This window comes from Bidens hawaiensis, unplaced genomic scaffold (assembly GCF_021521415.1).
Source record: "Bidens hawaiensis isolate Kalapana, Puna unplaced genomic scaffold, B.hawaiensis_p1.1 tig00047678_1, whole genome shotgun sequence".
Classification (NCBI taxonomy): Eukaryota; Viridiplantae; Streptophyta; class Magnoliopsida; order Asterales; family Asteraceae; genus Bidens; species Bidens hawaiensis.
In genome coordinates this window covers 35,354-50,863 of record NW_027498535.1, presented here as the reverse complement: position 1 = coordinate 50,863, position 15,510 = coordinate 35,354, and the positions used below count along the sequence as shown (strand labels likewise).

Below are 15,510 nucleotides of genomic sequence, written 5' to 3'. Positions count from 1 at the left end.
CAACAAACACTAAACACAAAATCATATGAAATAATTCTCATATCATTATTAATAATCATATACACAATAACAACTAACAATCCCAATTCTGTTCCGAACAATTAAGCCCAAAAACACAAATGATAACATTCAACAAAACCCGAATAAACTCTACGAAACATATTTCCTCCTCTCCGAATTCGCAAACTGTTCAAAGAACAAATCCAACTCCGGCGAATTAAAATACTCCACGTCTCCTTTCCGGTGACAGCTGGACGACGCCTCGGCGGCGGCGGTGGACAATCAAACTTCTCCGGCACCCTTGATTCCTTTGTCGTCGGTGTCGTTGAACCCGAATTCGTACCTTCATCAAATTCTTCACCTTTTCTCTTCGATCGAATCTCCAGAAATCACCCATTTCTTCCCTTCGATCGAATCTCCGTCCACTTGATGCTTTTTCGAAAACCCCATATCGAAAAATTGAAACTTACGGTTTTCAGAATCGAACCCGAGTATAATAATGAAACAATTTCTGACAAAATTGTGAGAATTTGAGCAGAAGCAAATAAAGAGTTGAATTTTGGGGGGTTTTGGCGCCAATAGTTTAGCAACGGCTATAGTTCCCGCGCTTTTTGAAAAATTTGATGAATTTGGTGTTTTAAAGGAATGTGGGTTTAATTTAAATTAAATTAAATACAGGGTTGTGGGCCGTGGGTTCACTGCCAGGCTATAATGAGTGAGTGACTGAGGGCCAATAAGATTCCCAATATTTCTGCCACTATTTCTTGGCCCATAATCAATCATTTTGAAATTATTGTATTTTTATGAATTAATTTTTATTTTTTAACACGTTTTTGAATATATTTGTTTATTTATTTGAATGAAATTAGAAGTGAAAAACTAAAGAATTTATGAAATAAAGTCGTATTATATATTTCATCTTTAAAGTGGGTGTAACTTGTAAGACATAATGATTTCTCATTCAAATAATTGTTTTAATACATGCACCGGAAGTATATGAATAACAAAGAATATTTGGATATAACTATTTGTCAATATAATTATATAAAAGCTAAAATAAAAAACATTATAGATAAAGATATAATTCTCCTGGTTATTTTTGGAGGACGGAAAAAAACATAAAAGTGGGTTTTTTTTTCACATATGGGATCTCCCCTCAAAATCGGACGTGAAAGTTTCCTTTCATCCGGTTAAAGTAGGTTAAATAAAGAAAAACTGAAAGGAGTTCTTGCTTGATATATTTTGATGACATTTGGACCACTGATAGGTCACTGCCAACTCGATCATCTCTATTCCTCGATTATGGAATCGTGGGGTGCTAGGATGGCGCGTTCCCCGATGGGAAGCTCGTACATTAGTCCACCACATCAGTCCTGACCCTGATATCACCTTCAGAAGGAAACCCACCATATGTGAGAAAAACCTATTACCCAACCTGAAACCTTTATTTTTTGCCACTAATGAGACTTGAACTCAAGACACCCTTTTTCTAAATGAAGTATTTGTGCCTCACCTCAACCACTTGGCTGTTAAGAGGGGCTACATGCAAGAATGAAAATTGGAGACCAATTATTACTGAAGGGGTAACTTGAAGTTAGACAAATTCAAGATTTCATGTGATCTTTGTAAATCTTTATATTGATTCTATATCATAACATATAAACATATATAAACACAGATGGAGAAGATCTCCTAAAGATTTAGTTGCAACTTGCAATCTCATTTGATTTAAATATCTTCAAATGATTTTTGTCACGTTTTTTTTTACAAAGTTTCTTTGTATATATATGAACAATCTTTAAGGAGCTTGTTGCTACAACAAAGATAAGGCCAATGATAGTGAATGAACTGGTTAGGCTAACATGCTTCAAGGGTTCAAGTTAACCTAACGCAGGTCGTGGTGTCCCTCTACGTTTGCAAAACGTAGAAGGAGGTTCACTAGTTTGTTGTTTGTTGTTATAGTTCACCGAAGATCAAGAACCGTGATGTTTGGAATCGGTTCTTGGATGAAGGTCTTGGTGAAGCTGTGATGCTTGTGAAGTAAGAAAGGAATAAGCAAGGTGTATATTCATCAAGGGAGAAGAGAAGATCCAGGATTATATGTTAACCCCAAATCTGATGATCCCTTTGTTTATGGCTAAGTCCTTGTTATATAGAAGGAGAGACCAAGCCTTTCGTCCAGTGTACAAACTAATTCCCCTTCAGATTGCTTAGAGAGTTTATATAGAAGGAGAGACCAAGCCTTTCGTCCAGTGTACAAACTAATTCCCCTTCAGATTGCTTAGAGAGTTGACCTTTATGGGCGGGAAGCTTTGGACCGTTGGTCCATGATTAAAATAATAATACTTTATCTGAGCATGTCCCTTGCTTAGAGGGAACAGTGATGTGAATAGTGAGTTGACATCGTACTGTAGCACGTGGGTACTTGTTTACATAAGTTTGGGCGGGAAACGAAGCTTTTAACCTTTTAACCTTTTTAGCGTTAATGTGTGGAAGCCATTTTACTAATTCCTTGGGCTACCTCCGTCATCAGAGCTGAAGACCGTAATCACATTTATACTCACAAACAAAATGAAAGAAACTAAAGGAATCCTAATCTAATGGTATCAAGTTACGTACTTAATGATGTTCTTCCTCAAGTGGTTGAGGGTTCGAGTCATATGGTGTGCAAATGTGTAGATTTAAGAATATGATTAGTATGCGTCTGAGCTAGTCGTTATCGTTCTATGAAAAAATAAACTACTGAGCTAGTCGTTGTCGTTCTAAGAAAAATAAACTATAAAAGAGAAGAAGAAATATAGATAGAGGAAGGCCGGAGGGGCTGCTGAGAGAGAAGCAAGGATGGAGTTGAGTGTTGTCGATAGGTGTTGGTCTTCGGCGATAACAATGACAATCAGCGACAGTAATAACCATCTAATAAAAGTGATATTTAAGGATGCTCACTATAATCATGGTAAACTATAGTGACCCCCACAAATACGAGGTTTCAAATCCTTGCTACAAGGTAAAAGTGGAATTTAGATGTTAAAAAATCTTCATTCAAAATAAAGATCAATAAACTTGTTTGTTGGAAATAGGCAGGCAACTTCAGTAGTGATAGGCAATGGTCACCTGATGAGTCCGTATACGAGGTAAAGTCTTATAAATTTAGAATATATAAATTATTAGTGTGAATCGACAATGGGTTTAAGAAACGATTATTGGTTTGTAACATGGTTCGTATCGTACAGAGAATAATGAAATTAGCTTGTTAAGCCGAAAAAATACTCGTGCTTAACCTCACATACTTCTGGTTAACAAAGAATAGCTTAGAACCGACCAATAAAGTTTGAAAGCCTAAAAGGGAGCACTTCAAACAGAGGAGTTTATTCTAACACTTTCAAACAAAAGTGAGTTTGTGGCTTTGTGCGCCCCGGTTTTGGGATGTGACAAAAAGTACAGACGGTTTACATGATTCTGACAACCCCTACTTAAAATTGGCGGTGTAATGAATATTGGCTATGTAATGAATATGTCATATTTTCAATGTGTTCTAGTCCATGAAATAAAATCCCTTCTATGTGAATTATGAAACATGCTAGGAACAACGACTTAATTCCAACATTAGCACATTACTAAAAGAACATCCAAAATGTTGCTGTTAATGTAACATACAAACTTGCGTATAAACTTAGTGTTACATACAAACTTGCGTATAAAGTGTTACATGCATGCATAGACCGTCAATGCATGTGGATACATAGGTTCAGGTAACGACAAACCAGAACTCACAAGTGGAAATAGATTAGCTTGAATTTCTTCACGAGGTGTCAGAGTTCACCACCTAGACATCATAAAAGCAAAACGCTTAATCCATGTATGCAGTTATATTAGAGATGTCAGAATATGCTGGTATAATGGTATTTACAAGTTACCTGTTATTAATAAACTACTGGATAATGTAAAGCTCTTGTTTAGCAATGGAGTATCGACCAATTATACTTCCAGCTTCCATAATGAACTGTTCTTGAAACGTTCCCATTCGTTTGCTTGGTATGTCAATATTAAGATCTTTAAAATCTGGTACATCTTCTGCTTGTATACCATCTCCACATATTAGAAACTGGTTCCCAACAATAAACGACCCCGAAACCCTTATTGCAACTCCATCTTCCCCATGAGCTCTACATTGCAGCTTCTCAACCACATGCACAAGTTTTTCTGAAGGCCATTCGCCAGCTAATGTACTCCTAATATTTGATAAAGTCGTGAAGATACCATCCGGACCAACAGATTCATTCCCTGAGAAGCTGAAAATAAGAAAAGCAAGATAATTGTATCAACTTAGCCCAAGTATTGTGGCCCTATTTTAAAACTGAGGTTAAAACGGTCATTATACCTGAAAGTTGAAGATTCATTATAGAAGCTCTTCGCATATTGCCAAAGTTCATCACACCCATCAAAGAGTAAATAATAATGTACTGCTAGCATCTAATGATACAAAACACACGAGAACATAAATGTTAGGTAATTAACAATATTTTAAATGTTATTAAGTGTTACTTTTAAGAGAATAACAACTTACGTCTGCTAAATCTTTCATTCTTTGTGTTGGATCGAAAATGTTACGCACAAATGCTGCTAAATCCACTTTGGAATCCTCATATTTTTTTATAAATGGATGTGAAAGAAGCTGCATAAGTATATCAATAAAAACCAATAAGTTCTTTGAAAAAAAAAAACTTCTGAATTAACATATTCTAACCGTTTCTTTATTACCTGCTCTGCAGTTGGTCTTGCATCAGCATCTTTCTGTAAACACGCTTCGATGAACAAACAGAATTCTGGAGAAAAAACGTCTTTTGGTGGCAATGGAGACGGGTCGTCCAGGATCTGTTAGTAATTTTGTAAAGTAAAGAGAGATTAGGTTGACCCATGATAACACATTTTCTCCAAATGTTTTAACTTACATCGTGAAACTTCATATAACAAACATACACAAAAGTTGCATAATAATACATGGTAATTTAACTATGCTAGTTTCAAAACATTAAACCAACCTTAGCAAGTTATAGACTGATTTAATATTAAGAATTTAAGTAATGACATTCATATGTTACCTGTAGCATAAGATTAACAGGTCCTTCGTTTGCTGTATATGGAAATTCTCCAGTACCACATTCAAAGAGAGCAAGACCAAGGCTCCAAATATCAGCTGGATATGAATAACTTTCATTTCTGATACGTTCCGGTGACATATATGTTACAGTTCCAACAAATGTAGCACACTGAAAATATAATATACGTATATTACAACCACATTTATCAATAACTGTTAGCTTTAATCACAATAAACATACCATTGCCATAGAATTCTCTAAACCAGCACTTATCCCAAAGTCTGTTATTTTTGTTTCTCCCTTGAGATTCACAAGCAGATTTGCAGGCTTTATGTCTCGGTGAACCAAGTATCTAACTCCATGCAAGTAGCTTAGTCCCTTGAAAATATAAGCATACATAAAATACCGATTACAATGAAATGAAAAAAGTATAAAAAAATCGTATCTTACTTGCAAGAGTTTTTGAACCATCAGAGAAAGGACTGCTTCAGGTATGCATCTTTGCCTTTTTATAATATCAGCTAAAGAACCACCGTCCATGTATTCTAGAGCAATACTAATTTGCCCTGAATCAGGCGTGTAAAACGCCCCATAAAATTCAACAAGACCTTGATAACAAGGGGCCTCACATAATGTTCGTATCTCAGTAAGAAGCTGTTGCCTCTTTTCCTGTATTCAAACATTTAGAACATAAGTTTATAAAAAATAAAAAAATATAAAATATAAAAAAAAGACCATTACATTCCAATACTAAAAGCGAAATATGCAGACCTTTTCAAAGATGTTGATCTTCTTTAACGCGATGATTCTATGAGTGGGAATATGAATTGCTCTTTGAACCACACTACTCGCACCACTGCCTATAGCCCCGAATATTCTCATTTCATGTGAAGCACATTGATAAGTCTTCTCCGTTTCATCCACATCTTTCACCGGTCTCGATGTGCATTTTTGCAGTCCAAGTTCATTAATATTGTATACGCCGTAAGACCTACTGAGTAAGTTAACCGTCCCACCATCCGACAGCTTCACACACACAAACACAAAACCGGTTAAGTTGCTGTAAATAGTAACGCACCATTCAACCAATATGAAGTACTACGTTACTACCATGTAAGAATCAGAAGGATCCAATGTCGATCCCGAAGAAAAACCCTTCTCGGCATCAAATAGCGGTACTAATTTCTTTTTTAATTCCTCTAACCCTGCCATTGTAGATGTATTTAACCAAATGCTACCACATGCTTCAATCCTGTCAATAGCATAAACATACATCAATTTGTCATCTATTAACATCAAACTGTAAAACTATATTAATAGTAAAATCGCATAGTTACGAGCCCTAATCAGATCAATGTTGATCGTCTATCCAATTTAAATAATTTCCTTAAAATTATTTTATTATCGGGCTTTTATATTTCATGAAAGAGACCAGCTGCGCCGCTAGCCCTTTTTAAAAATAACATTTATAGATCGCGGGTCATAACACTATTATAATTATTATAACATTACTATTCATTTACTATTCATGACCCGTTGGACACGACTAACTAGCGCTAAGCATAAGGGGCTAGGAAACCAAAAGTATCGAAATAATAAATAAAAACATTTGGTTGTCTAGGGTTTTGAATTAATTAGGGTAGTTTTGTGTATGATCTACTTCTAGTGTTACGAATTGAAAATTAAAAGGTTTATAGTACCTGAATTGTGTTCCAGTGGAATTATAATAATACGATGTTACGAACAGAGGCGGTGGTAGTGATGAGCAACGGTGGTAAGACGATCAATTCGGGACGACGGGAATGAGAAGACGGTTGTGGGATTTAGAATAATAATAATAATAATAATAATAATAATAATAATAATAATTACAATTGAAGTGAGGATTGGATGGGATTTGATTTGGGATGGACGAGGAAGAAGAATATTACAAGAATAAGGGAAGAAGAAGAAGAAGAACTCAAGAACACGTTAAAAGGTCAAAAAGGTTTCGGTCGCTTTATTTTCACCTTTTTTGACGTGATACTAGAATGAATAATATATGGCATATAGACCTTTAAGATTAATGTTCTTCATTAAAGACTCTAGGTGTTCGATATTTGAATATGACTTAGAGAAATTCGAAATTCAATTCGACTCGTATTTGATTTTCAGTTATTTGAATTCAATTTAGTAATCGAGTTTCAAATCAGATACGAAGTTTTGATTTTGAAATTCGAATTCAAATTATGCATTTTATTTTATTACGAAAAATACATATGTATAGAAAAATAAATTATAAAAGTTTTTAAGTTTTAAAGACTAAAAATGAAAAGTTCAATCATTTTTGTTATTAGTTCATGTAATTAAATTTTTTGTTATTAGTTCATGTAATTGAATGTTAACATTTGAATACTTATAACTTTGAATGATTTATTTGTTTTATAGAGTTGTACTTTTTGTTGTTAAAAGACGCAAATGGTATAGTGGTTTTAAGATCAGGATTAAAATATATTTTTAACTGAATTCAAATCGAATCCATTTAAATTCGAACTTAATTATCAAACCGAATCGAGTTTCGAATTAGCTATTTTGTACTTGAATCGAGTCGACTTTTCGAATTTATTTCAAATTTGAGCCCAGCTTCAAAGTTTCAAAATTCAAATAAATCGAATATTTAAAATTTGATTCGTTGAACACTCCTGCCTTAGAGCACCCACGACGTGCTCCGTCACCCGAGGTCCGGATCTAGGTGGTGAATAACGACGGAAGGGAAGTAGACTTCCTTGTGGAGTCAAAGTCTAGTTGTGGGGTTCGTCTCTACAAATCGTGGAGCGGAGGTTGAGGTGAGACTCTTTCTCACATCACATATATGCATGCATATATATATATATATATATATATATATATATATATATATATATATATATATAATTATAATAAATTTTAATGGCTTTATGGAGGTTTGGTGTTGTAGAAGAAACTAGAATTTTAGAGACAAATTTGATTCGACACTCCCTCCCCCTTCAGAGTAATGTATTCTACTGCACTTGGAAAGCTTATGGCGTTACATTAAAAACTGTCTCATCAAACATAGTAGTTAGTGCACACTAATTTGTAGAACTTGTAACATGAACATATTCATCCATCGAGATATTAACATTGTTCTAATAAGCTATACTCAATAAGAACCAAAATATCACCAACAAATAAAGTTAAAAACAATCAAAAATAAACGAATAACTGTCCCAAGCTTACATTAGAATAAAATTGATTGGAAATCGAGTTTTTAAGACAATCCAACCAAACCTCAAACATACAATTAATAACCAACATATCTTACAAGGAATGAATCAAAATTTATTTAAGTGAAAAAGGACTTTTGATTAAAAAGGACTTATAAACTTATGAAATTTTGAAAAGAAGTTTTTAAAAGAATGTTTGGATTAGCTTATGTGCTGGGGAAAACCAAAATGACCAAAAGGGATACTCTTTTTTAAAAGAGTGTAAATGGGTTTAAAGGTGAGAGGGGTGTAATAGGTAAATCAAACTCATTAAGTTAATAAGCTGCATATTCCTAACTTTTCAAAACCCATCTATTTTGCCGTCACCATAAGTTAAATCCATAAGGCCTTATGGTTTGCCAAACACCCTATACACCTTATTAACTTTTCAAAAAGTTTATAAGTTATAAGTTGATGAAAATAAGGAATCTCAAACACCCCCTAAGCCCTTCACAAATCAAATATGAACAAATGCAAAAACCTGGGCAAAACGTTTAAACCGGATCAAGCATGAAGGGATCCACAACCGCTACTCAACACCCACACAACAAAACGAGCATAAGCTAAAATTTATTCGAGGCAAAAACGACATGGTGGTTTCAATATAAAGTATAAACTATCGGCAACAATATGATAAAGTTTGAGATGACCTGATAACCTACACTTCCACACGTGTCAGCGAGTGGGCTGGTAGTAGCAATGACTAGCAATCGGTATTAAAAAGTGGAGCAGGCTTGTGAAAAACTGATTTAATTTTGGTGGTTCGTAAAAGTAGAATAAATGAAAGACTTTTAAGTTACATTATGTAAGTTAAGTATAAAATTAAACCATCGGTTATGTAACAATAAAAAGTAACTTTTTTAGATTAATCAATTTCGTTTTTTCTAATAACTTATAATATGCGGTAATCATGATTATGCCTTTTACAAATAATTTTAATCTTGTATTTATGAATTTTTATACAAGTTCAAACATTTATATATATTTCAAATATTAATATCTAATTCGACTTATTGTATTTTAATATTGCTAAAATAAAGAACAATGGAGTTTTAATAGATGAGTTTTAACATGAGCAATTTCTCTGTCTTTAGGAATATAGAAAATGTTTTTTCTCGTCCTATTCTTTATAGTCCATGCTATTAGTTTTTGTCGAATTTTAATAGGTGCATTTATTTCACTGTTATTTAAAGAAACACACAGGCATAGATAAATATTTATAGCAAAAAAAAAGGAAGATTACCAAAATATATTACTTCAACAAAATAGACTTGTTAGTTAGAGCCGTTCAACTGAAGACAAATAAGACTAGCTGCTTAAAATGGCTAGATTTTAGTTTGACACAAAAAATTTCAAAAGTACAATTGGTACATGAAAATAACCGATAAAATCAATACACCTGTAAATAGTCTAGTCAAATTTACTTGTCGGCTACGACTTAGCCCTCTCTCTTATAGTTAGGGTTGGCAATTGATACACGAATACAAGCACGAACCTACATGAATTTAACATGTATCAGGTATGATCTTAACGTATGAACTTAGACTCTTCTACATAGGATTAAGGTATCAGGTATGACCTTAACATAGGATTAACAATAAGGACTTTTAGAGAATGCCACTTTTATATAATGTCTTTAGTGTATGAACTTAGACTATTCTATATTTTAGGTGGATTTTGCTTGTGTTTGTTCTATTTAGATTCTATGATTTCATATGAGCTTTTATTTGACTATGCCACTTTAACACCATATGATTTGTTATTGGTACATGTGTGTTTCTAGTTTCATGCTTTGGAGTCGGGGGCCTCTCTGGAAACACTCTCTATCCTCATGGATAGAGGTAAAATATGCCTACACCACACTCTCCTATACCCTACCAATTGCTTTTGCTATTTGTGGGATTTACTGGGTATGATTGTTGTTGTTGTTGTCTAGGTATGGCCTTAACAAGTTTCGTGTACTAAATAAGTAAACACAAATCGACTTGTTAATTTTCGTGTTTAAACAGTTGAAAACTCGTTTACCTGTGAAGCACCCGTTAGCATCTGATTATATGTTTTTATAAATAAAAATATATAATAATATAATATGTTATATACCCTAAATAGTTAACCCTAAGTTTTTATACCAAACAATTGAACAAGACGTATATATTTCCAATCCAACATCAAGCAGATGGCTCACAAACTCTTTTCTGATTCTCCCTCTTCATTTTTCGAGTAGTTTGATGGTTTCCCTCCACATCTCCGGTAGTCGCAGCCCTTCAATTCTTCGTTATACTTCTCCACATCTTTGATTGTCTGGAATTTCAGCATCCTCGCAATTGCAGTAGCGCCATAGGTATTAACAGGTTCGTGTATGCCTGGTATTAACAGGTTCGTGTTTGAGTTTGAGATACATGTACACGATAAATTTTCGTTTCGTGTGCATGTTTAGTGTTCGTATTTTATGGTGTTCGTGTCTTATCGTGTACCAAATTAGCCCCCAATTTTTTATCTTACATACTAAATTAACTCTTCTTTTGATATCAACATGCTAAATTTAGCTACCTCCATATATATATATATATATACACACACACACACACACATTTATATTTTGGGATTTTTTTTTCTTAAAGTAGTAGGTTTATTAAGAAAAAAGTTGTTTATAGGTTCCTGACAATGGACCAAATGGATTTAGGTATCCAGCCATCTCAGATAGTTGGTTTTGATTAATCTCTCCTAATGGCGTTCTATGTAATCAACGATGTGTACATTTGTGGTGACTGGATCGGCCATCTCATATGGTTGTATCCAAGTTTATTCTCTTACACATTAGTCCGCCACGTTCCAGCACAAGATGAGATTAGTCATCTGAGATAGTTATATTGAACTCCCTACTTTCATTCACTATTCTTCAAGCCTGTTCTTCAAACGGTTCTTTGCTTGAAGGACGATAATTTCATTATTCATGTATGTTTTTAGAACACAAAAGTCCTTGAATAATGGCTACGACACGATCGCACATGATCAGGTCTATACAACCTAGTTTGACATTTGGGACCTTGTAAAATATTTAAAATTTAAGAAATTCGCAAATGAATATTACCAAGGAAAATTAGGGTTCTTACAAATCGTGGAAATGAGTAGAATCGGTGTCCCGAGTTGCAATCGGTCCAAGATATGAGAACAAAACAAATTGACCACAAGTACATATCACCATTAAAAATGTATGAATGTGAGGCAGTAACTTGAAAATGATGGAAAACTTGTGAATGGAAAGGTTGGATAAAATATATTGAGAAAGAGTATTGTTTTTTTTTTGATAGAATTAAAATTATCAACTCTCATGACTTACTTTGTACGAGAATACTAATGAGAATAGAGTTCAAAAGATGTTACATTCCATTAACTAAAACTGCATTCTTACAAATTAATATTTGCATCTTCAAATGATTATATCCGTGAGTTTAGTAGTGCATGAAAGCATGAGTTCAATCCATCTATCTCAGATGTCAGATTTCATCTTGTGTTGCCACGTGACGAAATAGTATGTAAGGGAATAAACTTGGATCCAGTCATATGAGATGACTAATCCAAACACCACAAATATACATGTTGATGATTACATGAAACACCACTATATGAGAGAAATCCAATCCAACTATCTCTGAATACTTAAAATCCATTTGATCCAATATTAAAAACCATTTTTTCTTAATAAACCTAGGATCCTATTTCTCATGTCTTGATTGGCTAGTTTTTAATATATTCTCCATTGAAAGTTAAAACGTACAAGTGTACAACTATCCATGTAATTCCGTAGCTGGCACATTTAAATATACCAACAAAGGCCACGCAGCCAAATTTCATCCACGTCGTCACAAACGTGTCATCACCATGCACTCACCAGTTCATCTTTATTAACACCTCCATTTCTCAAATCTTTATTTCATACGTACATATTGCTAATAATAATAATAATAATATCATCAAACCATGGCTAGTACCGATCGTTATCCCCAACAAGTCCATGTTCACACCATTCATGAACGCTTAGACCACCCCGACAACTACCACCCACACCAACAAAGCCCATCAATGACCAAAGTCCTGGCCGTTGTAGCCTTACTTCCAGTGGGTTTAACCCTACTCGGGCTCGCTGGCATCACGCTAGCCGGTACCCTGATCGGGCTCGCTCTCGCCACCCCGGTTTTCGTCATCTTCAGCCCGATTCTCGTCCCGGCTGTGCTGACTATCGGGCTGGCGATGGCGGGGTTTCTGACGTCGGGTACGTTCGGGCTCACGGGTTTGAGCTCGTTGTCGTTTTTGGTGAATAGTTTGAGGCAGTTAACTGGGTCGGTGCAGGATTTGGTGGAGTATACGGGACAGAAGACTAAGGATGTGGGTCAGAGTATTCAGGACAAGGCTCATGAGATCGGACCTAATGAGGACCAGGTTCATGGTGGTGGTCGTGTTGCGACAAACCGGATCGAGCTAGGGTTGGTTTAAGTGAATGTGTGGAGACTGTAGTCTTGTGTGGTTTGTTTTTTTTTATAATGGTGAAATAGTGTAATGTGGTTATGATTATGAAGCTTTTCTCCACATGACCCCCCACTATTGGACAATTCCCTTTATTTTTAAATATATCTTTCACTTCTCTAATTTTCTTAACAATTAAATAAATCAAAAATAAATTCAGAGACCAACCACACAAGTCCCTAGCCAAACTAGCCAAAATCCATGGCCCAGTGATGTCTTTACAACTTGGCCAGATAACCACACTTGTTATCTCTTCCAGCACTGCGGCCAAAGAAGTACTCCAAAAGCAAGATGTTAGTTTCTCTGGTCGTTATGCCCCTGACGCCTTTCATGCACTTAACCACGCCCAACACTCGGTAACATGGCTCCCTGTCAACAGCCAGTGGCGAACCCTCAGAAGGTTTCTTAACTCCAATATATTCTCCAACTCCTCCCTTGAAACTAACCAACACTTAAGGAGACAAAAAGTTGAAGAGCTAGTAGCATACTGCCGGAAAGCTAGCTTATCGAATGAGTATGTGGACATAAGTCGTGCTGCATTCAGAACCTCACTGAATCTTTTATCGAACACTATCTTTTCCAAGGATCTAACACAACCAAATGAGGAATCAGGTTCAGAAATGAAGGACGCGATTTCAAACTGTATGGTGGAGGCTGCAAAGCCAAATTTCGTTGACTTTTTTCCGATACTCAAAAGGTTTGATCCGCAAGGAATAAGGAGAAGAATGACTAGTCATCTTGAGAAGCTTCTCGGGGGATTTGAAGACATAATCGACGAGAGGCTGAAGGTGGGAGGATTTAAGCAAAATGATATATTGGACTTGTGCTTGAAACTCAATCAAGATAACCCAAATGAGATCAATCACACACATATAAAGAGCTTGATTATGGTGAGTAATAATTTCATTCTATAGAGTTTTCAATGGTATTGATCATAATAAGTTTATTGTGTGCCATAGGAGACCTAGATGTCAAATATATATGTAAATTTTCTTTTAGTTACATTTATTTCCTAATATTTTCCTCTCTTGTTTCATTTTTAAGTAACATATAATTTTGTATGATCGTCTAGGATACATTTGGTGCCGGCACTGATACGAGCGCAAGCACAATAGAATGGGCAATGACCGAGTTACTACGAAACCCACACGTCATGACTAAAGCCAAAGAGGAGCTAGAAGAAGTTATTGGTAAAGGTAAAATCGTAAACGAGGAGGATATCTTGAGGCTACCCTACTTATTGTGCATTGTGAAAGAAACTTTCAGAATACACCCGCTAGCCCCCTTCCTCGTGCCTCGAAGAGTTGAGAAACAAGTACAGCTTAATGGATACAATATTCCAAAGGGCACACGAGTGTTTATCAATACATGGGCCATAGGACGAGACCCAACCATATGGGATGACCCGCTAGAGTTCAAGCCGGAAAGATTTATGAATTCTAAGATTGATTTTCGTGGTCAGGATTTCGAGCTACTCCCATTTGGTGCCGGGCGAAGAATATGCCCGGGTATGACGCTTGCGATCCGTATGATCCCAATGATGTTGGGCTCATTGCTCAATAATTTTAATTGGAGTGTAGACCCAAAAAATCAAGACGAGGCTTTGGACATGACTGAGAATTTTGGAATCACCTTATGCAAAGCTAAACCTCTGTGTGTTATTCCATTGCCGTTGAATTAGTGTATGTCACATGCTATCATTCATTTTCAGTTTTCTTTATTTGGAAGTTATATACTCTCACTCTCCAAATTAAATATATTGAAAACTTTCTCTTCTTATATTTTATGCAGAATTTTGATGCGGTATATGCTGAAAGTGGAGTCAAATTTGGGCGACGTTTTGATTTAAATAAGTCTCTTTGGGGGTATTTATATTAAAATAAAAAAGTTGTTCATGTTTGCTATTCCTAATTAGTCCTGGTCTTCAACTATATTTTGTTTATTTGCAATTTAAGCAATTTTAATCTGCCTTAATTTATGTACTCTTTCACTAATGAATCGTATAAGAAAGCTTTGAGCAATATTCTGTTTATTTTAGTTCTGGTACCACAACGATTAACGAACATGACATAAACCAACCGAATTCGTGTAGACTCCCCACCTCAACGTCCAATACCGACAACGCTTGACTGTTCCCAACACCCGAGTTTTACCAAACCACGCCACCCCATTGGTCCACCTAAAATTTTATATTTTGTTTTTCTTTCAGTATCGTAACGAACGTAAGTTTTTTTTAAAATCTTGATAATTAAACGTCTATTTGCATCTACTCACGGCAAGATTGTCTGGGACCGACTACGCTCAGGTTTTACCGGCCTTTTTGTTTTAGTTTCGCTACCATAACAAAAGTAACCAAAACCGAACAAATTCTAGTCCACTCACCACCACAATGCACGGGACCGGCAACCTCAGGTTTTACCGACCGAATAACGTTGTTTTAAAAATTTATCTTTATTATGTTGATTTGACGAATTTATTTTTTTAGATTTTAACGTTTGAATTCTAACAACATTGTTTATACGCTACCGTAACGAACATACCAAAATCATCTGAATTCGCGTCAACTCGCCACCACAATGTAGATGACCTACACTGCTTGGGTTCTACTATGTCGTTTTAAATAT

General features: G+C 35.3%; 3 protein-coding genes across 4 annotated transcripts; 2 read left to right on the top strand and 1 right to left on the bottom strand.

The window, feature by feature from the left end:
• Positions 1-3,684: 3,684 nt before the first annotated feature.
• On the bottom strand, positions 3,685-6,929 carry LOC143597162 (mitogen-activated protein kinase kinase 3-like). Its single transcript, XM_077075749.1, has 11 exons — positions 6,800-6,929; positions 6,210-6,351; positions 5,871-6,125; positions 5,550-5,768; positions 5,340-5,477; positions 5,100-5,267; positions 4,759-4,872; positions 4,565-4,672; positions 4,379-4,470; positions 3,915-4,289; positions 3,685-3,823 (listed from the first exon to the last, which is right to left on the bottom strand). Exons 2-10 carry the CDS (start codon positions 6,309-6,311, stop codon positions 3,929-3,931), a joined length of 1,557 nt encoding a protein of 518 aa, XP_076931864.1. The 5' UTR covers positions 6,312-6,351; positions 6,800-6,929; the 3' UTR covers positions 3,685-3,823; positions 3,915-3,928.
• A 5,238-nt stretch (positions 6,930-12,167) lies between these two features.
• LOC143597161 (oleosin 16.4 kDa-like) lies at positions 12,168-12,936 on the top strand. The gene has a single exon (XM_077075748.1). It carries the CDS (start codon positions 12,344-12,346, stop codon positions 12,854-12,856), a length of 513 nt encoding a protein of 170 aa, XP_076931863.1. The 5' UTR covers positions 12,168-12,343; the 3' UTR covers positions 12,857-12,936.
• A 112-nt stretch (positions 12,937-13,048) lies between these two features.
• LOC143597160 (7-ethoxycoumarin O-deethylase-like) lies at positions 13,049-14,723 on the top strand. 2 transcript variants are annotated; one of them, XM_077075747.1, is made up of 3 exons: positions 13,049-13,776; positions 13,959-14,568; positions 14,678-14,703. In XM_077075747.1, the coding sequence occupies exons 1-2, from the start codon at positions 13,099-13,101 to the stop codon at positions 14,565-14,567; spliced, it is 1,287 nt and encodes a 428-aa protein (XP_076931862.1). In that variant the 5' UTR covers positions 13,049-13,098; the 3' UTR covers position 14,568; positions 14,678-14,703. The 2 variants fall into 2 exon arrangements, with proteins under 2 accessions (XP_076931862.1, XP_076931861.1); XM_077075746.1 differs by having other exon boundaries at positions 13,959-14,723.
• The last annotated feature ends 787 nt before the right edge of the window (positions 14,724-15,510 follow it).

Excerpts from the sequence above, each read along its gene's own strand:
- LOC143597162 (XM_077075749.1), bottom strand. The coding sequence starts at position 6,311 with ATGGCAGGGTTAGAGGAATTAAAAAAGAAATTAGTACCGCTATTTGAT. Across the intron at positions 5,769-5,870 it reads AGATCAACATCTTTGAAAAG|GAAAAGAGGCAACAGCTTCT; the intron begins GTCTGCATATTT and ends GTTTGAATACAG. Across the intron at positions 4,471-4,564 it reads GAATGAAAGATTTAGCAGAC|ATGCTAGCAGTACATTATTA; the intron begins GTAAGTTGTTAT and ends TTGTATCATTAG.
- LOC143597161 (XM_077075748.1), top strand. The coding sequence starts at position 12,344 with ATGGCTAGTACCGATCGTTATCCCCAACAAGTCCATGTTCACACCATT.
- LOC143597160 (XM_077075746.1), top strand. The coding sequence starts at position 13,099 with ATGTCTTTACAACTTGGCCAGATAACCACACTTGTTATCTCTTCCAGC. Across the intron at positions 13,777-13,958 it reads ATATAAAGAGCTTGATTATG|GATACATTTGGTGCCGGCAC; the intron begins GTGAGTAATAAT and ends ATGATCGTCTAG.